This window comes from Rhinatrema bivittatum, chromosome 4, assembly GCF_901001135.1.
Source record: "Rhinatrema bivittatum chromosome 4, aRhiBiv1.1, whole genome shotgun sequence".
Lineage (NCBI taxonomy): Eukaryota > Metazoa > Chordata > Amphibia > Gymnophiona > Rhinatrematidae > Rhinatrema > Rhinatrema bivittatum.
In genome coordinates, this window is record NC_042618.1 from 309,589,295 (window position 1) to 309,611,086 (window position 21,792).

General features: G+C 42.4%; 1 protein-coding gene and 1 long non-coding RNA gene across 3 annotated transcripts in view; one reads left to right on the forward strand and one right to left on the reverse strand.

Annotated features, from left to right (window-relative positions):
- Positions 1-13,932, forward strand: part of LOC115090760 (myosin-3) — a 76,539-nt gene extending 62,607 nt beyond the window's left edge. The window contains exons 28-40 of the mRNA XM_029600248.1: positions 1,179-1,297; positions 2,738-2,934; positions 3,435-3,618; positions 4,197-4,362; positions 4,506-4,630; positions 5,998-6,306; positions 6,885-7,088; positions 7,530-7,655; positions 9,905-10,075; positions 10,363-10,467; positions 10,566-10,661; positions 10,778-10,915; positions 12,330-13,932. Of these exons, the coding sequence (XP_029456108.1) occupies positions 1,179-1,297; positions 2,738-2,934; positions 3,435-3,618; positions 4,197-4,362; positions 4,506-4,630; positions 5,998-6,306; positions 6,885-7,088; positions 7,530-7,655; positions 9,905-10,075; positions 10,363-10,467; positions 10,566-10,661; positions 10,778-10,915; positions 12,330-12,353 (1,964 nt within the window). The 3' untranslated portion in view covers positions 12,354-13,932. The remainder of the gene's footprint in view (positions 1-1,178; positions 1,298-2,737; positions 2,935-3,434; positions 3,619-4,196; positions 4,363-4,505; positions 4,631-5,997; positions 6,307-6,884; positions 7,089-7,529; positions 7,656-9,904; positions 10,076-10,362; positions 10,468-10,565; positions 10,662-10,777; positions 10,916-12,329) is intronic.
- The window catches only part of LOC115090761, a 68,385-nt gene that overhangs the window by 24,404 nt on the left and 22,189 nt on the right, over positions 1-21,792 (reverse strand). For both annotated transcript variants that reach the window (XR_003856500.1, XR_003856499.1), the window contains exons 3-4: positions 8,932-9,045; positions 1,367-1,588 (exon numbers count right to left, since the gene is read on the reverse strand). This is a non-coding gene — a long non-coding RNA (uncharacterized LOC115090761). The remainder of the gene's footprint in view (positions 1-1,366; positions 1,589-8,931; positions 9,046-21,792) is intronic.

Consider the following 21,792-nt stretch of genomic DNA (forward strand, 5'->3'; position numbering starts at 1 on the left):
GTGTAATCTTATAGAAGCATTCAACCATTTTGAATGTTCTGTATGTATTGCTTTGTGTAAAATTGTCAAAATTTTATATTGTATTCTTTGTTCAATTGGTAGCCAATGTAAGTCAATAAGTATTGGTGTTATATGGTCATGTTTGCGGTTTCCGGTTAGTATCCTAGCTGCTGAATTCTGAAGAATTTGCAAAGGTCTCAATGTAGAATACGGTAGTCCAAGTAGAAGGGCATTGCAGTAATCAATGCCGCTAAAGATCAGGGCTTGTAACACTGTTCTAAATTCTTTTTTGTTCAAAAGTGGTTTTAGTCTCCTTAGCAATAATAATTTGAAAAACCAGTCTTTCGTTTTTGTTTCTATATGCTTTTTAAAGTTCAGTTCTGGGTCTAAAACAACTCCAAGATCTCTGATTTTTGTGGCCATCGTAATCTGATTGTTTACATATTTAAACTGATGGTTCTCGTTACTCATTCCTCTTTTCCTTTCCAATAGCATTATTTCTGTTTTTTCAATATTAAGACTTAATTTCATCTGTGATAATAACTGCTTTATAATATTCATATATATTTCTGTTATTTGAAAGGCTTTTTCTAACGTATCTTTAACTGGTTTTAGTATCTGTATGTCATCTGCATATAGATAATATGACAATCCAAGGCCTGACAGAAGATGACACAATGGTGTCATATATATATTGAACATAATTGCAGATAGTGCGGAGCCTTGTGGTACCCCTGTTTCAAGCCCTTTTGAATTTGTGTACTGTTTTCATCCACCTCTTCCGGAAGGGCATTCCTGGCATCCACCACCCTCTCCATGAAGAAATATTTCATGATGTTGGTTTAGAGTCACCCCCCTCAGGAAATATTTCTTCATGGAGAGGGTGATGGATGCCTGGAATACCTTCCGGAAGAGGTAAACAAATTCCAGAGTTATAGTATATGTAGACCCTACCACAAAATGTTTCATTAAACATTTCTCTTGGATGCTATCTGCATATTGTAAAAAGAAATATTTGAAAAATATTCCAGATGATTAAAGGGGTCTCAGTTGATGCTGTCTAAAGATACATAAGGCTGATTCTCCAGTAATACATATATTATTGTAATATATTGTGAATAATAGGGAATATCCTATGTATTGTATATTATGGCTAACATGCCTTGCTTTGGTGTTAGGGGAACTGACCCGTCAGCTAGAAGAAAGAGAGAGTCTAGTATCCCAACTCTCCAGAACCAAGCAAGCATTTACCCAACAAATAGAAGAATTTAAGAGACAACTGGAAGAAGAATCAAAGGTAGAGTACTGAACTATAGAAATGAATTATAGATGCTGTGCTTTCATACTGTATCAAGGTTCCACTCACCGCAGTTTGTCCTGTGATGTGGTGCTGAGATGCCACACATGGCTCTTTGTCCTATGCTGGAATGATACTAATGTGCCATAGGCCACACTTTATCCTGTGTTGCTGTCATAGATTGCTCTCTTTTCTGTGCTGATATGGTTCAGAGGCTCCATATGCTCGATTTTTTAATGTTGGATTTCATGGCGTGGCACTGTCAGCCTTTGTAGGGGAGTTATAAAGATCCTGTGAACCCAGAGGCGCATACTGTTTAGAAAAAAAAGAGTTATTCACCCACCCACCGGTCAGTGGAAGAGTTTGAACAGGTCATTTTGTCTCTGTACAGTCAAGCTTGCATTGTAATCTCCTTCAGGCTAATGAAAAAAGGTACAAAATGTGCTATATTAATCATAAATGCTATCATGCCCACGGTACAAGCATAAACATTCTCTTGTAATATGACAGCGTCCTGACTCATATATTTTACATGATCATATTTGCGAAAAGTCCTAAACAGCAGATCAGACTGGTTTAGTCCAGACTTTATGGGGGTAAATTTCTAAATAGCCCGCCTACATTACGCAGCAAAAACAAGGTAAGTTACCCCAATTTTCAAGCAGACATGCGTGCGTAAATCTGCTTGACAAATTATCCTACCAATTTTAGCTGCACACAATTATACCGCTATTATATGTGCAGAAGAGTTTTGGGAACATTGACATGCACACTTTTGAAAATGTTAATTTATGCACGGAAGTCCAACCCCCTCCCCCCTACCCAAATTCCACCTCCAGGAAAACCTCCATACAGTTTGGTTAACCTTATGTGTGAACAGGACATATGCATATGCATTTACTTGCATATCAGGTGGGTAGTTTTATAATCTGTCAATTCTGCAGATAAAACACGGTGAGGATGTTATTCAGCGTTACTTATCCAGTTATGTAGTGGTGGCTGTGTATCTGGCCCTGCTGAATAGCCGCCACTCAGCCGGATAATTTGTTATCCGACTAAATAGTTAGCCAGCTAAGTGGTGGACGGAAGGAGGAGCTAGCTATCCTTCCTTATCTAGCTAACTTGGATATTCAGAGTTAGCCGATAACTTATGGTCGGATAACTTATAATGTGGTCAGCCCATTGGGCTGTCCTAAATTTAGCCAGATATACTTATCTGACTAACTTCAAGATAGCTGGATATATTCATCAGCACAGCCATGCGCCTGAATATATAGGCTAAGTTAGCCGGATAAGTTTACCTAGCTAGTTAGCTGAGCCACACATCAGCTCAATATCTACCCATGGAAATGGCCTTTAAAATTACCCTCTTTTTGTCAGAAAATAATTTGGATGCTCAGTGCTCAGATTATAATCTCCTGATGTCTATTTGCTTCACAGGCAAAGAATGCACTGGCCCACGCCCTGCAGTCTGCACGCCATGACTGCGACTTGTTGCGGGAACAATATGAAGAGGAACAGGAGGCCAAGGCTGAGCTTCAGCGCGCGCTCTCCAAGGCCAACAGCGAGGTTGCTCAATGGAGAACCAAATACGAGACAGATGCTATCCAGCGCACAGAGGAACTGGAAGAGGCCAAGTACGAATTATTTTTTATGCAGAGTTCTGAGATGTTGGATGGTCCTTGCACAGGGGAGCTCAGTAATCCAGGAGAGCTCAATAATCCTCATTTCTATATTGTTAGTATAGCTCCTATACTATGGATCCATCCCAGCACCAGAGCCCCTAACATTTCTAGGTAGTTAGCACTGTACAGTGCATAAACTTTCCCTCTTAGTGCTTATAATAATCATTGCTTGTTGACTAATGATGGTTAGCTTCCTTGTACTTTGTCTGTGGTTTTGCTTGCTCTTAGTTTTCTCATGAGCAGCCATGCCACATTAAGGAGTATCCTTGGCCATGTGAAGGAGTATTGTGGGAGTCAGGGGCCATTGATTTCTGTTGTTTATGGGTGAGAGAAAAGCACAGAGGATTGACTGAAGCAGAGACTGCCCTTCTCATGATGTGCTGATGTGCCAAGAACCTGTGCATTGGGCTAGGGAGTAACATACAAAATCTCACAGTGCAACATTGTTTTAGGAAAAAGCTTGCTCAGCGTCTCCAAGAGGCTGAGGAGCAAATCGAAGCTGTGAATGCAAAGTGTGCATCACTGGAAAAGACCAAGATAAGGCTGCAGGGTGAAGTGGAAGACCTGATGGTGGATGTAGAGAGAGCAAATTCCCTTGCAGCTGCTCTGGATAAGAAGCAGAGGAACTTTGACAAGGTACTAGTAACAAGAAGGGAATATGTGTACTGTAGTAGGCTGGACACATTATAATTCATTTAAACAAGATAAGTACAGTTCTATACCAATGCTTTCTGAACTTTCCCCTGTTTTTCTAAACCTCATTGCAATACATTCTGGGTTTAGTCTTGTGCTTTTTTAAACTTACCTGCAATATGGTCCTTAGCATCTGTCTTTAGCAGAATGCATTGGCTTTTGTCTTGGTGAAGAGTTACTGCACGTTAACCACACTGAGGCCGATATTTAGTACTACTTAGCCGGATAAATAGGGACTTATCTGGCTAAGTGGCAGTCATGGAATATCCAGATATGTTGAGCTGCCACCACTTAGCCAAATAATTATGTATCCGGCTAAGTAGATAGCAGGATACCTTGGGGGGCAGGCAATTAGCGAATCGAGGCAGGGCAACTTAACTGGCTAAGTGCCTATATTCAGCTGTGCTTCTGAATATCCTAAGTTATCTGGATAAGTTATATCTGGACAACTTAGATAACTGGATATCTTTGAATATTGGGTCTTCATAGTTCATTAAGAAAACATCTTTCTTTTTCTGAAGATTCTTGCAGAATGGAAGCAGAAATTTGAAGAAAGTCAGTCTGAACTGGAAGCATCCTTAAAGGAGTCCCGGTCACTGAGCACGGAGCTCTTCAAAATGAAAAACGCTTATGAGGAATCCTTGGACCATCTTGAGACCTTGAAACGAGAAAACAAGAATTTACAGCGTGAGTTTTCTAGTTTGGATTATGCTGGATATGCTTGGGAAAAAGTGAAAACATCTTGCCATATTCCAGGGTAGATTTAGCAAGTTGCCAAGCAGAAAAAGAACCAGGACCTGCAGTAACTTAGTCTGAGTTCTGTTTTACAGAGGAAATAACGGATCTTACTGAACATATTGCTGAAACTGGAAAAACCATCCATGAACTTGAGAAATCCAAAAAACAGCTTGAACAGGAAAAGTTTGAAATGCAGTCTTCATTGGAGGAGGCCGAGGTATTCCATCATTTGCAATGTGACAGGGAGAGGGAGGCCAGATGGGGCTGTGGGTCAAGAGGTCAGCTAGGAAATTGGAACTTCCTATACCAACTGCTGTCAATGTTCTCTCTGACCTTGGGCAAGTCCTTTTATCCTTCTTTGGCTTATGTTCTTCAGCAGTTTAATAAGAAGTAAGACTGAATTTCCTTGGGGTAGGAAGCACACAATGGATTTGCTTTGTATGGCACCATGTAAACTGTTGGAATTCACAATTTGAAAGGCTTCGGGGCCACATCAGTTTAGTGTCTTTCAGAGCCAGATCTGTACAAGTAACTTTTCATTATATGTAGCAAGAAAAGGCCTCTCAGCTTTTTTTAAACAAGAGTTTAGCTTTTTACTTCCATTTTATAACTTGATTTCAGATACTTTTTTTTTAAATAGAAGAGTAGGAGAGATGGGCATACTGTCCAATCAAAAATCCATAAAGATCTCCTTGAAATGTAGAACTTACCCAAATTCAGTTTTATTGTGCTGGAATATAGCTAAATTGTTCATACAAATCCTTGACTGCTGATTGGCTTGTTGAGTTCCATTGTATTTTAATGAATATTATTATTATTTAATCTGAAAGGAAAGGTAACACTATTTGGATTGTTACAGATATAAGTCGTAAAATCTCTGAGGTCCATATTCAAAAGCATTTAGCTGGCTAACTCAGAAGTTAGACAACTAAACAAATATTTGGACACATCCAGCAAAATTCTAGCTGGTTAATAAGATAACCTGCTAAGTTAGGGGCATTCTGGGAATGTAACTGGGAGGAGTTGAGTTAGCTTGATAAGTCTGGTTGGGACAAAGACTTGTCCGAAAGTTAGCCAGCTATAATTAGCTGGCTAACTTTAAAATAGCTGGCTATATTCAATAGTGTGGTTTTTTTTGGCCAAGGAGGTTGGAGGGAAGTCTCCTCTGGGCTTAATCTCAGTGCTGCTCCTTTGGATGGCTGGTGTCATCACAATAGTGCAGTTGTTTTTCCATTCTAGGTCAACATGCAGCCCCATGGTACCTAACCCAAGTTGATCCTGTTGGATAAGAAACTCATCTTTGAGTATTCTATATTCACAGCTATAGTCTGGGTTTTAGGATCAGTCTGTTAAGTTCAGTTTTTAAGGGTGATTTTACATTGAAAGTTGTTGCCTTAGTATAATCACCAGGCTCCCAGTCCTCCTATATTTGAATTTTCCAGAATTGCAGGGTGTCCTACAATAGTGACATGTAAGATTCCTCAGGAACCCCTCAGCAACAGAAAAGCAAACTTCCTTCCTGTAGCCTTTAGGAAAACAGATTTTCTAATTTTCAAATCCTGTACTTTTCTTCTCCTTCCGCAGGCAGCTCTAGAGCATGAAGAGGCCAAAATCCTGCGCATCCAGCTGGAACTGACACAGGTGAAAGCAGACATTGATCGTAAACTTGCTGAAAAAGATGAAGAGATGGATCAGTTAAAGAGAAACCACCTGAGAGTGGTGGAGACCCTGCAGACCTCGCTGGATTCAGAAATCCGAAGCCGAAACGAAGCCATCCGACTTAAGAAGAAGATGGAAGGGGATCTGAATGAGATGGAGATTCAGCTGAGCCATGCCAACCGCCAGGCTGCAGAGTTCCAAAAACAGCTGCGCAATGTGCAGGGCCTGCTCAAGGTATATAAGTGCATGCACGTGTACACATGTGAAGGTCCACAAACACCCGCACAACATGCAAAAGCAGCTTGGGGCCTTTTACTACTCTTACTCCCACTACTACTTATCATTTCTAAAGTGGTACTGGACATAGGCAGTACTGTACAGATACGCATAAGAAACATTGCCTGCTCTATAGAGATTACAATCTAGTCAAGACAAACATATATGGCAAACAAGAATCTATGGTAAGTATATTGATTAGTGGTCTTAAAATCAGCCTCACAAAAGGTGAGTTTTTAGACTGGATTTGAATATGGCCAGAGAGGGAACAGGACATATTGACTCAGGAAGTCTGTTCCAGGTATATGGCACAGCAAACACAGTTGGGAGCTGGCAGTGGTTTTATTTTACATGTACAGCTACACAGTTCCAGTTAGGGGCTGAGATACTGACAACAGGAATATGTCCTGCAGTAACCCTAAGCCAGGCCTTAGGTGCAAAATAATAACCGCAGTAATGCTCTGGCCCATAATATGGCTCCCTACTGCTGTAATTAAGAACTGCCCATCAGTAATGCCAGAAACTCATTTGTCTAGGATACACAGCTGCACCTGGATGATGCACTACGAAGCCAAGAGGACCTGAAGGAGCAGCTTGCGTTGGTGGAGCGCAGGAACAACCTGCTGGTGGCTGAGCTTGATGAGCTGAGAGCAGCTCTGGAACAGACGGACCGAGCTCGAAAACTGGCTGAGCAAGAGCTGCTCGATGCCACAGAACGTGTACAGCTTCTGCACTCACAGGTAATGACCAGCATCAAAAGCACAGGCTCACAAAAGTCAGGAAAAGCAGACAGAACTAAAGTAATGGGGCTCGACGGCTCCAAGAACTGACAGGGATGCAGAGCGTGTCACCTCCAGGGACTGGATGGTGCAAGGGATTGACACAGGGATGCAGAGTCCTTCCCCCTCTAGGACTGTAGAGTTCAGGGGATTGACAGAGGAATACAGAAGCTTTCCCCTTTAGGACTGGATGTCTTGGTAGATTAGCACAGGGATACAGATCCTTTTTCCTCAGGGAACTGGTACAGGGGCACAGAATACCTGACCCTCCAGGACAGGATGACACTATGGATTTTTTTAATAGATTTTGGCTTTCCAGGACTGCCTGCAGCCAGCACATGCAGCATCAAATGGACTAAAAGTTAATGTTGTTAAATAATTTCTGTTCCCTTCCTTGCGCAGAACACAAGTCTCATCAATACCAAGAAGAAACTTGAGACGGACATCTCTCAGCTACAAGGCGATCTGGAGGATTCCATCAAGGAGGCCAGGAATGCTGAAGATAAAGCCAAGAAAGCCATCACTGATGTGAGTTCCAGCTCCCTGGGTTTTTCTGATCCGATTCTGATATTTTTTCTAACCCCTTCACTCCTGATACGCTGATGTTCTTGGGAGTAACCATTGTTGGAATGAACTTTGATAGTTTCCTCATAAATTTCTGTGTCCCTGAATTTAGTATCCTAGCATAGGATAGCACGTTTCTGGCTGCTCAGGCAGAGACAGATCCCTCAGGTGGCCATGCAGTGCCAGCACTATCTGCCCTGTTTCCTCTCACCATCAGAAGCACGGCCATGAGAGATGCTATCGGTTAGATGGGCATTGCAGTTTTTAGATTTCTCTGTTGCTGTATGTCTGATGCACTTGACTGCCATGGTCAGCAGAACCAGAAGGGAATCATATCACATACACAGTCAAAATACATTAAAAATAATTAAAAAGCAAAAGCACTTATGCTTTACCAAAAGAATACTGGGGTAAATTCTCAAAAGGCTTAGTAGGGTTTTAGCCATGTTTCTTCAGCTAAAAAGATAGCTCATATTTGTCTATGTAGGTACTTTTTGCTATATAAAAATAGGCATTCTTGGAGAAAACTGCAGGCACGTATTATATTTTCTAATATGCTCTCTCATGTTTTCCCATGTAAATCCATCCACAGAAATAACTGGTGCAAGTGTATGTGGGTGCCTTTATACCTGTGTAAATCTGGGTGGATTTTTCAAAGAGAAACTACCCTCTGGAAATTTGCTGAAGTTGTGCGGGTATAAAAATACCCCCATACTGTACCTTGCCACTAAGCAGCTGACTGAAAATGTACCCCGTTATGGAGGTGCATTTTTAACCACCTAGAAAATACGCGCATAAAGTTGCACCACTTTCCAAAACAGATTTCTGTGCACCATTCTACTTTGAAAATGATCCCACCAAATGTACCTGAATACACTTGGCACCTGCTACTGTGTGCTCAGAAAACATCTAAACTGTGCGTACCTGCTTCGAAAATGCAAAAAAAGTGTGCGCATTAGTCCAAACCCCCATCTCTAGGAAAACTTCGGCTCAGTCCAGGCACCCGTGTGTGCATATAGTACATATACAGGCAAGTTTATATGCATATTGAGTGGGGCAATTTTATGAGAATGCTATTCCCACAGGTAAAGCATCATTTTACTTGCAGAAATGCATTACGCCTACCTGTGGCACAATACAGCATTCAGGAGGTAAAATGCCCAATTTAGAAAGCAATACTGGTGAAGCAAACCCAGAATATACTATGCATAAATATTAGCGTGCATAGATAAACACTAACCAGATATTTTGTGGCAGTAGCACTCCAGGCAACAAGATTAAATGACTGGCGTCAGTAAGAGAAACCATCTCTTCCCCCTGTCTTAGGTTCTTCCCATCAAATGTATAACGATGCCTATGACAAAGCAAATTCTTTATATATATATATATACCATGAATCCAGGCTATTAGCCGTTCTAGGCAGGTTGCAATAAAACAGACACATTCTATAATTGTCACTGAGACATCACATTACAAATATAAAAATACAGGTAGACATAGTCATAGCAGGCAAAAGCTATTTGAAATAGGTGAGCTTTAAGCTTTATGTCACACACACCAAGCACACACACACATATATAAAATGTTGGCAGCCAACCAATTTATAGAGATTCCATCTCAATAATGATAAACAAATTGAAGGGATCACAATAATGTGTATAAACTCTCTAAATGGATTATCACCATCGTGAATATCCGCATATTGAAAGTTGGGGGGAAGGGAGAAACCAACTCAGTAACAGGAAAAACAGAGATCTTTGCTGGGGTTCTATGGGGGATTGTGGCTGTATATGAACTATTTATTCACAATGATAGTTTTTTTTATTTTGGTCTCGTGTTTGCCATTTCACAATTTTGGTATTTGTTTTTTTTGGCCAGCAATGATTGGAATCTGACTTTAATGCCAAAATGCCATATTTATAAGCTGTTTATGAACTGTCTTTTATTTTTTTCTTACAAGGGTACAACATTAAAAAAATATACAGTACATTAAAAAAAAACCCAAAAAAAACGGACATGAGCTGCAAAGGAAAACAATCTGCGCTAGGATCTCCCATGCTGTACTTTCCAGGCATATGTTAGCATCACTATGAATAGTTACTTGGCAATAGTAACATACTCCTAGACCAAAGCCGTGTGTTCCCTTACACCTTTCCATTGGCTGCTTTTACCACACACTTCATGCAGTTCTGTCCTGTGCTTTACGTTGCAAGGCTGCTATGATGGCTGAGGAGCTTAAGAAGGAGCAGGACACCAGCGCTCACCTGGAGAGGATGAAGAAGAACCTGGATCAGACAGTGAAGGACCTGCAGCTTCGCCTGGACGAGGCCGAGCAGCTGGCCCTGAAGGGAGGCAAGAAGCAGCTTCAGAAACTGGAAGCCAGGGTGAGTCTCAGTATCACTGTCTTTACACTGACCCTCAGCATACCAGGGAATCATTCCTCGTCCTCATTCCTGAATGAGTTCTCACGCGCGTCTTCAGGGGATCATTTCTCATGTGCTGTTTTTTCACTCACCACCAGGTGTCATTGTAAGAGCAGCACTTGGTTCTCTCTCTACAAAGAAGTTGGCTATAGTCCCTGGATTTCTTAGTACATAGAGTGCACTATCATCTTCTCCTTAGCCTCCAATCATCTCATGGTCACGAACTGCGTTTTCTTTGTGTTCTACAGATTCGAGAATTGGATGGAGAGCTGGAACAGGAGCAGCGACGCAGCGCAGAGGCCATTAAGGGTGTTCGGAAGTACGAGAGAAGGGTCAAGGAGCTCACTTTCCAGGTTAATGCATTTGGCAAAAGAAGCAAACACTTTCATGGGGTTTTTTTTTTCCGATTTGTAAAACTGGAAGCTAACCTGCTTGCTTTTTTTTTTTCCAGGGTGAGGAAGACAGGAAGAATGTGCTGAGGTTGCAAGACCTGGTGGACAAACTTCAGCTGAAAGTGAAATCCTATAAGAGACAAGCTGAGGAGGCTGTAAGTAACAGAGGCTGCTGCAAACCCGACAGAGGTGTCCTGGTTTCACCATGTTACGACATTCCTGATGCTGTGCATTAATGTTGTCTCAGCTGTGGTGTCTTGGTGATTTACAGGAGGAGCATTCAAATGTTCACCTCACCAAATGCCGCAAGTATCAGCACGAGCTGGAGGAGGCTGAAGAGCGGGCAGACATTGCTGAGGCTCAAGTCAATAAACTCAGAGTGAAGACCCGGGAAGTTACTACCTCAAAAGTGAGAACATTTTCTTAGGCACTGTGCTATACACTTGCTCTGCTCATGCAACAGGCCTGCTGCTGCGAAGTAAGCATCGGGGACATGATTTTGACATACATAATCAGGGTTTGAATTCTCATAATGTTTTTCTTGACAAAATCATATATCCAGGGGGAGGGGGTACCTCCAGGTAATCATGATGTCTCTGAGGAGAAGTGGGGGGGTGGGATACCCTGAGAAATTGGGGCCCAGAGCAAACTCCTGGCACTGCAGGACACTCTTCCTGCCCACACAATGCAAGCACTGTAAGAAGCCTTTTTGAAATCTCATGGGCCATCTGTACTGATATCATGTATTGTGAGATCAGCACAGCTGGCCTGTGAAATTTGAAAATGCATTCTCACAGTGCCAGCAGTTTTTGAAAATATGTCTCAAAGTTCTGCTTCACACAGTTCTGGCTGAATTTACACTCCGTACACAAGGAATCCTGGGCTTATCTAGGCAGACTCCCATACATATGCAGCAAAGCAAAAATGCCCCAAATTGCTTATCCTGCATGCTTCATTGCAAGATAAAGTTTCAAAGCCTAATCTGTTTGTCCCTTCCAGGCACATGTCCGTACAGATACAGTATCCCTCCCAGGCACATGTCCAAATAGACCTGACCCTAATCAGCCTGATCTTTCCAGGCTTAGCAACTTACAGATGTAAATTTCACCCAGGTATTCTATGATTATGGATACCATGAACTCTACCCTATACCCCCAGGAAATATGCAGAATACAGAAAAGTTGGAAGTCTGGTACAGACATTCTAGAGACTAAGCAGTTTTAAAAATAACAGTTCTTCCAAATATTTCTCCACATCATTCCTTCCTCATTTGTTTTAGTACTTCTAGAGCATTAAAAAAATGAGACAAACTCATTATGAGACTGAAAGCTATTGGAATGCAGGGAGACAAACTGAGATGCACTAACAGACATGCACTGTCCCCTCCAATCACAAAGACATCAGCCGCCTTTTCTTTGATGGTGATATTTCCAGATCCAGGGCCATGGAAGAACACAGAAAGCCAAATTTTATTTTTTTCCATAGACACAAAACAGGAGAAAATCTTTAGATGCAGAGACTGAGCGTCTGCATGTAAAGATCTGGTGACATTTCAGCTGCACTTAGGCTACTAAGTTTTGGGCTGAAAATTTGTCAGATTTAGTAGCCTAAAACTGGTCCGCTATTTCATACCTCGGTTAGGTGCCAAATGCTGGCAATGGGCACTGAGCTTCTAACTTATTTCCCCTGCCTTGGCTCTGCTCAGCTCCAGGAAATGTCCTTTTATGCAGATCTAGGCACCTAGATCATTTGAATAATGACCCTTTTGCATGTTTTGCCCTTTCGCTTTAATCAAAATGCTGATGGCTCTTTCTGCTTTGCAGGTGGTGATTAGCAGTGAAGAATGAACTGTGTGACAGAGTACGGCTGAAGAGACCCACACTGCAGGTGCTACGCTCAGATACTGAGGGCCTGTGTAACAGAAACTGTCATTGCTAATTTAGAGGGCTGCGAAAGTCTACTTCCTGTTTACTGAACTATGAACGATGCCCTGATTTACCAAGCCATGGTTTCCAAAAACAGCTTCCAAAGGCGGCTGCTTCTCAGTCTTCCTTTCCGTGGTGTGGCAGCCAGAAGCTGGGAGTCTGAGGATACCTTTTAGAAAGAATACAAAAAGCAGCAGAAAAAAATCTTTGAATACCATTGGCAACTACATCAAGGTATTACTTATAGGATGGTAAAACCTTAATAGACTTTTCGTTTCTTTTCTAACGACCATGAGAGTACAGTTGGGAGAGCAAAGGCCCTTAGACAGGGTTGAGTCTGACCATTAATACAGCAGTACTAGCCAGAATCTTCAAAATATTTGCCTGCTTGTTTTTCGGCTCTTAATAATTTCTCTTTGTGTCTTAGTTCTTGGTCTTCTTTATTTTTGCCAGTACAGTGTTATCCCTTACTTTTCTGTGCCCACTATGGTGCGCATCTAAATCAGTCCTCATCAGCGCCCACTGCACGCATCACATTAGCACATGTGAAGCTGAAGCAGCAATGTAGCACGAGCAGCTGAAGTAAGAGGCCTGAGAAGATTTCTAAAATCTTTATGTGCACATAGGAGGTGTGAATCGGAAAGGAAGGGGACCTGAGCGTAAGAGCCTTAGAGGGACCAGTGGAGCCAAGAAAGAGGCAACTGGATATTTTTAAGAATTTAGTACTCAATGCTGCCTCAGATTGAAGGCCGATATTTTTCCTAAGGTCAGGGTGCTCATTTAAAGTATAAGGTCTTTAGATGTTCAAACATCTCCCACACAGCACACACAGTTTTAATACTGAGCAAGTGAATAATCAGGGCATGACTGAGATGCAGTTTATGAATTTACAATTGTGTGTGTATTTCCCTGGAAGACTGAGATAAGCATTCTAATAAATGAACAATTCTAGAAACACACACAATGTGTGTCTCATAGGAAGCACTCATATACACTGGTAACACACAATGCGTCTCTCACAGGGAAGACTCAGATACACCAGTAACCATGGTATCACAATGTGTCTCTCACAGGGAAGACTCAGATACACCAATAACCATGGTAACATACAATGTCTCTCTCACAGGGAGGACTTGGATACACCAATAACCATGGTAACACAATGTGTCTCTCACAGGGAGGACACCAGTTAATATAGTTGTCAGATGCTCAGATATACACTTGTAGCCATAGAAACACACACAATGTGTGTCTCATTAGAAGCACTGAGACATATACATAAATATGGAAACAGAATATGACTGGGCCTCCTCAGAAACGTTCAGGCACAAGTAGCCATGGAAACATCCACAAGGAGTCTCAGAAACTCTCAGACATGCGTCACCAGGGAAACACGCATAATGTGTGTTTCCTTGGATAACTGACAGTTGATAGTTACATTTGCTGCAGTGTGGCCTTTTCTGTTATTGAAACTTTGAAAATAAACTTTTCTGTGCAAACATTTTGTGTGGTCTTGTTTTTCTTATGAGCTCGGTGTATAATCTAGAATACTGTAGAGCCGTCAAGCGGGCACGCTTTGTAAGAGGGAAAGTTTTCAGCGCAGGGCACTGCATGCCCTTCCGCTGTCCTTCCAGAAAAATAACTTATTGACTACAGGACTGGAGAACAGCAGACACCAGTTGCTTCTCCCACCTGGACATAGCAGCTAGTTAGCTCAGAAATCCTCCAGCTTAAACCATCACGTCTGTAGCTTGATTTCCATCTCCTTCCTCTTTCTCTGCCGTCTCATGCCTTCTCTTTTAAAACGTATTTTCCTCTCTTTTCATTCTCTCTTTCTTTAGCATTTCAATTCTCGCTCCTCCATGGGTGCATCCATCTCTAGTTCACAGCCCATCCCTTCATTTTTAGGAGTTCTTTACAGGAAGTGCTGGAAGAGCATCTAACGTCAAGACGAATTTCCATCCGTTCCCTTTTTCATCTTACATGCGTAATTTACAAAGACATGTGCTTGACTTTCAAAATGATGCACTTAAATTCTGAGGCATCAGAAAAATAGGCATATATGTAGGAAGCAGCAATATGGTATCTGTTTCCATATCTGAGTCTACGTGTATTTGTCTTATGCCTTAGAACTTACATGCATTAACTGTCTAACAGATAGTTATGTGTGTAAGCAGAAACGAGTCATGGATAGAAATCAACATGGACACACACACACACTCCATTTCTCTCATACACACTTGCATACATAACCCTATGTCTCTAACACACTCTTCTTCATTCTCTCTCTCTCTCTCTCTCTCTCTCTCTCTCACACACACACACACACACACACACACACACTATCTGTCTCCACCATACACATGCAGAGAAATTAAAGTTACCTCTCAAACACACAAAGCCTCGATTTCACACACGCACACCCAAAGATACACATACATACAAACAGCCTCTCTTACAAAAACACACAAAGGCCCTCTGACTTGCACAAAGTACCTCTCTGTCTCTCTCTCACACACACACACACACACACACAAAATCAACCTTTCTCTCTCAAACGCACACATACAAAAACCCAAAAGGGTAGATTTTCAGAGCACTTACGATAATCAGCTTTATTTTAGCTTCCTGTTTTAGCCTCAGTTTCAGCTGCTTACAACGTAACTGGTTAGGTTGGGGCTGAACTTAGGTAAAAAATAGCCAGCTAGATTTAAGCCAGCTCAAGGGCCTGATTGTCTAAGCTCTTTTCCTATAGACACAGAATCGGAGAAAAGTTTTAATGAATCAGACTAAAAGTTAGATGACAACACTAGAAGTCTGCACCAGCCAGCTAACTTCTTTTCCCTGACCTAACCCTGTCACTGGACTTCCAGATTTAGAGTACGTAAACAGAGCCACTCAGAAGGGGGAAGATTGCCATGTCTCATTCTCGCTCATATATACATACAGTACATATGTCTCCTTTTCGCACATTCACACAAACATACACAGTTTGGAAATTTGTAAAGAACCTCTTTGGACATGTTTTCGTACTCCATGGATTATACCTTTCCAATCCTCTTTCCCTTCTCAACAACTCTTCTCTTACATTTCACCCTTCCTGGTTTTCACCCTCACTTTCTCTCCTCTTGCCTCTTCCCCTCCTCTGTCTCCTCACCCCTTCATGCCTCTTCCCTCCCCTCATCTCTTATGCCTTCTCCATGATCCCCTTGTTCTCACAATTCTTCATTCAGCTTACCTCCCTTATAAGCCTTTCCTCTCCCATCTCCTCTCCCTCTTCCATTCCTCGTCCCCCTCTCAGTTCCTATCTCCTTCCTCTTTCCCTATTAACCCAGGTCTCTCTTTTGCAGCCCTTTAGCCCCACTCTCAGTTTTTCTTCTCATGGCCCACACTCCTTCTCTCCCCTACTCTGTCTCAGCTTCTTCCCATTTCCCAATCACTCTCTTCTTCTCCTAACCAGTCGCCTCTCTTGCTCCCATCCTGTGTCCCTTCTCCCACCTCCTCTGCCCTGCACAGCCCATGTCCCCTCTCTCCACATCCTCTCTGCCTGCCCATATCCCTATCTTCCTTCTATTAGCCTATGTCCCTTCTCTCAGCTTTTCTCCCAATATTTCTCTCCCTCATAATCTGTCCATTCTCCCAGACCCTATCTTCTCTTAGATCTCCCCTCCCAGCCTGTCACCCAGCCCTTTTTCACTCTCCCAAAACCTCTCCACTTCCCAGTCAGCATCCCCTCTTTCAGTATCACATAGATTTCTCAGCAATCTGACCTCTTGGGCTCAAAGGGACCACAGAAGATAACATCCAGAGAAGGTTTTGGTCTCTTTTCTGAGTGTGATTTGACTTAAATGGTGATAGTTCAATCTAAGTTTTTGTTTAAACAGATAATTCTCCACTTAGTATTGGTGTATCTAGAGCTAGTCCAGTGCATCAGAAGCAGCATGTGGAGGACCTGTGTTTTATTCCTGGGTCACGTCTTCTGCTCCCTGGGCTGGCCAGGCTTTAGGATATACAGACAGCACATAGGAGGATGTCTCAATCATGCATCAGGCTCATGGTCCCAATTAGCCAGGATTCAGAAGGACCTGTGGTTTGTGACCTCTGGCTGAATGTCGCTGCAATGACTGGACTGAGTTGGGGAGAGGGGTGGAGAAGATATAAAATAGAGGGAAACTGCAAATGAAGCTTCATGGTATCATAAACCAACAGAAGCTGGTTCTGATTGACCTGAAAGCTCATAAGAGCAAGACAAAACTGCTGGGACAATAAAACAAAAAAGAATTGATGTGCCAGTTTTGAGCTACACACTTCAAGAAGTCAGAAATTTGAGAGAATCTAGAGGTCAACACCCAAACTGATTAGCAGCCTGGACAGGATGAGCTATGTGGATAGATTCTCCCTCTACCAAGTTATGCTGCCGGGAACGGCTCTTTTTAACTACAACTTAAAATCTGCACATGGTGAAAGTACACACGTGTACCCATCATGAAAATCCACTCAGGCGGATTCTTCCATTCTATCTGTGAAATCCCTGATTTTATCTGCCTAGTTCCTGACTAAGGCATTGAAAATTCACCCCATCATATTTTAGCAATATTGCAGTGTCTTCCCACTTTTTGAAAGGGTGGACCACGTGGCATTCTGTAGCCTAATGCAAAATATAGCAAAAGTTACTCTTCAGGATAAAGAGTACTCAGGTACAGAGGGGGGGAGGGGGGAGCTCAGGTGAAACTCCTCCTTTCTTTCCATCCTATCTCTTATCCTCCTCCTTCCCTTTTTGAGTAGTATCTAAGAAGATCTATAAAAAGATGGAAACAAATACATTTGGCAAGCTACCAGAGAGCTGGTGCTCTGGTAACTCTCCATATAAATTAAGTTCTTTTTATAGATCTTCTTAGATACGGTGGGTGCTAACAACTCTCTTTGGGCCTGATTCAAAAGTGACATTTGCCCAGTTTTGCCTATGAAAAATGTCTTTATTGAATAAGGCCCTTTAGTTCCCTCTTATTAGGCTAAGGATTGTCCGATTTTGTCCTTGTGTCTCTACCCGCATTGCTTCTTACTGGGGAGATTAAACGTCTCCTCCTGTTGAATTCTTTCCCTCTAAAATATCTCCTGTCATGTCTTGGAAATGTCAGCCTGCCTGTGGTGGTAATTTAATCAGGGCCCTACACTGTGTGAGCATGCAAGGAATGAATGCCAGACATGACAAAGACTTTCATCCTATTCCCAAGGAGCTCTTTAGGGGTCCTCCTGAGAAAGAACTTCTCCTTAGAGGGGATGCAAAACAGAGTATCATATTTAGTTAATCTTCTTATAGTCTCTAAGGTATTGCAAGACTATCTAAAGCACAGGACAAGTGCCAAAAATGAGGCCTGCAGTTGTTCTTTGCTTGGCAGGGATCGCAAAGCCGTACTGCAGATTGTCCAAGAGAGCCCTAAAGTTAGAGGCAGGAGGGGTATTGATCTCAGCAAGAAGGCAAGTTTCAAAGTTCCAGTCCATGCTCTACAAAAAAAAAAATCAAAAAGAGCTGCAAGGAGACAGGCAAATAAAAGCACATCTTGCTTCCAGATTTCAAAGCACGGCCAACCCTGGGTGGCTAGAGCGGCAATAAAAATATAAAAGCCCTTTCTCCGTTTGGGCCTTGCTGCCTGTTTTCAAACCAGAGCACCATATAATATGTTCTTTCTTTCTTCTGTGACCCGGTACAAATGCTGTTTGGTTTGGCTCCTTCAGTCCCTTCCACATTGCACATGCTTAGATCCTGATCAAAAAGCAGGCCTGCTTTACATAGCGCATGTGATTACAAACTGAAAAGGCACTTGGCCTCTCTCTGTTGATAGATCAGACATGGAAAGCCAGACCCTTAGCTCATGCTTGAAGTATTTCTTGTTTCCTGATTGGCTAGAAGTCATGTGTTGAATTAGTAAGTTTCTATTATTTACTCCCCAGAGGTTACTAATTCTAAAGTCTGTAACAGATTTAATCAGTGTGATTGCAACCTGTAAACTGCCTGTTTACATCTGAGAGGGAAGCACTCTGTTGGAGGCCCCGGTGTCCTGAGTCTTTTAATTGACTTTCGAGGGCTCAGTGATGATATTCCTCGTATCTGGGAACCTGTAAGAAGTTAGGGTGCTCAACTGACTCCTACTTTTATAACAGGCTGATCTACTCCTAGTTTTATGCTAGTACATGCATGAACTTATAGTTCTGATTTTCTGAAGAAAAGCAGAGGTACAAGCCATATATGCAATCTAGGTAAAATCAGGAATGGATTGACCCTTTCCTAAAAAAAATGGAGTCAGCTGGTAATCTGAGCAAGAAGTGATAGGATTCCAGAAATAAAAGCGCCAGAGCTGTCTCAGGCAGCCCATCTCCTCTGTAGGAGATGCCCAAGTTGTCTCCCCTCTCTTCCAACAGGATTCCCGGCCTAGTAGAGCAGAGCTGGCGTGGAAGAAGGGAGAGCAGCAATGCTGCTGAGCCAAGGAGTTGGAGCGGCAGTGGCAGTGGCTGTGCTGATGGTCCCTGCACCCCATCCTCCCCTCCCTACCATGCTGCACATGCTTCCTATTTGGACAGAAGTATTCGGGCCGGGAGAGGAGGAGGAGACAATCGGTATAATCTAGCATGCCAAGGTTTGAGAAGGGTGGGAGAGTCAAAGTGGGATGATGGGCATGGGGGGGGGGAGGGCAGGTAAAAAGCTTTAAAAGGAAAGATTGGCGTGGGGGAAGAAAGAGTGCCAGAGAGAGGGGATGACTGGAAGAGGGAAGAAAGAGCCAGGGGTAGTTGGGGGTTTGTGGGGGGAGGGAAGTGAGGGAGATTGATGTGCTGACAAGTTAAAACGGGTGAGAGAGAACCAGAAAGGGGGGGGGGGGGAGAAGGTTGGTAGAAAGGTAACTGAGGGGTGGGGTGTGGAGATTAAGGGAAAAGAGCCGGAGAGGGGATGGCTGGGAGGAGGAATTGAGGGGGTGAAATGGAAAAATGGGAAAGAAAGTCAGAGAGGGGGAGATTGGGAGACGGGAATGGTTCGGGCAAGAGACACAGTGAAGAGGAGAGGGCTAAGAGGGGGTAATGAAGGTGAGAGTCAGGGAGGTAGAGGATTAGGAAAGAGAGTGAGATGTTAAAAGAAGAAGGAAGGGTCAAAGAGAGGAAGGTTGAGGGGTGAGACAGTTGAGAGGCGTGAAGAGGTGGTGATGGAAGGGGCAACCCGGAGGCAAATAAGATAAAGTGAAAGATCAGTGTCTGTGACAAATATAGGGGAGGAAGAGATAAAGGCAAGAGGAGAAAGAAGGAAAAGATGGAAATGAAAGCCCGAAAAGGAGTCAGAAGAGGAAAATAGCAGCAAAAGAATGGAACGAGAGTGATTAGAAAAAAAAAAAAACGCCCAGTCAGTAAATTAGATGTGGCTTGTGAAATAATTTGATGAAAATAAGCAGTGTCTCACCACACAGAACAGATCTGGTGAGGGCCCGGTGACGAGAAAGAGGCAGCACATCCCTGGCTATGTGTGTAAGAGCATGTGGCCCTGCTCTAGTCCTATACGAATATAAATTATGTGGGCGCTTCTCACTTTCTGCTGGAAAGTATGTTTTAATTCTTTTTCCAAAGTTGCATTAAAATGCTGTGTGAAGTAGACACTGGGCACATGATTACATTGACAATTAGGTAGCACTTTCCATTGTGTGGGTTTTTTAAAAATATTTTTCATACTCATTTGAATAGTCTAGAATGATTATGTAATGCATTTTGCTTCCACCTTCATATCGGACTGCTCTAGTTTTACCAGCTCTATGCACCAAATCCTATTTTTGACATTTGTTGGGATTGGAGGGAGGGTTCTGCTTGCAAGTTCCCCCCTCAAATCTCCCTGAAGTCAACTTTGCTAAAGTGGGCTGTCTGTTATTGGTATTTCCCAGAGAAAAAAATTATTCTTGTATTGTGTAGGGATGTGAATCGTGTGCCATATCGTCTTAACGATAGAAATCGTCTGGCAGGAGAAGAAAATCGTGTTAGGCACAATTTTTTAGTTAAAAAATCGTTAAAAATCGTTTTTTCCGATTAGTGCGCACTAACAGAAAATGATACAATTTGACACTTTTCAGGTCAGTTAAGGTCAGTTTAGGAATGAATATGTATTCCTATTGGCTGCCCTCTTATTTATTCATGTTACCAAGGTTCCCACTGACAATATATGGGGGATGGGAAATGGAAACAGTTGGTAGCTTGACAAAAAAAGTAATGTGATCAGTCAATGTGACTAGAACTTGTGCCCTAACCCTGATACCAGGGGTGTTGTGATCTTCCTGCACACAGTGCCCTAACCCTGGCACCAGGGGTGTTGTGATCTTCATGTACACAGTGCCCTATCCCTATTAATACCAGGAGTGTTGTGATCTTCCTGCACACAGTGCCCTAACCCTGACACCAGGGGTGTTGTGATCTTCCTGCACACAGTGCCCTATCCCTATTAATACCAGGAGTGTTGTGATCTTCCTGCACACAGTGCCCTAACCCTGACACCAGGGGTGTTGTGATCTTCCTGCACACAGTGTCCTATCCCTATTAATATCAGGAGTGTTGTGATCTTCTTGCACACAGTGCCCTAACCCTGGCACCAGGGGTGTTGTGATCTTCATGTACACAGTGCCCTATCCCTATTAATTATATCCACAAAAGAGAATACACGAATTCACCAATACAATCTCAAATTTATAATTTATTAATGAAACATATAAAATAGATCCTATCTAGACAATAATTTCTATCTAGCACAATCATTCCTCCATACCACAATCATATCTCAATTACAGTCATACCATACCTATAAAAACATCATATATAAAAAATCCCAACACCAATGTGTAACACTTCTTATTTTTATAAATCTAATATCAAATGTCATATTGCAATAATCTCTGTAATACTTCTAATAATTTTATCACAAACTGTAATAATGGTGATGCGATATAATTCCGTGTCAGCAGAACCCGATAAGCACAGGTTCAAACATCACACTCTATACTTTTAGAAGATTACAAATCAGAGAGTTTTTTGGAGACATTCCGTTGGATATGGGGGTTAATAATTTATATAAACCTTCACGGTGGATGCCCCCCACTCCACCCAGTGCTTTGTTACAAGCCTTTCAAACTTTGGTTTTGAGCGATCTTTCTATGTTAGAACAATCTATTGAGTTTCCCTCATATAATCTTACCAAAGAGGAATGGCAGGCTTTAAAAGAGTTACGTGATGATAAGTCCATTATCATCACGTCTGCGGACAAGGGAGGTGGGGTGGTAGTCATGGATGAAGTTGACTACCACACTGAGATTATGAGACAATTGAGAGATGAACAGTTTTA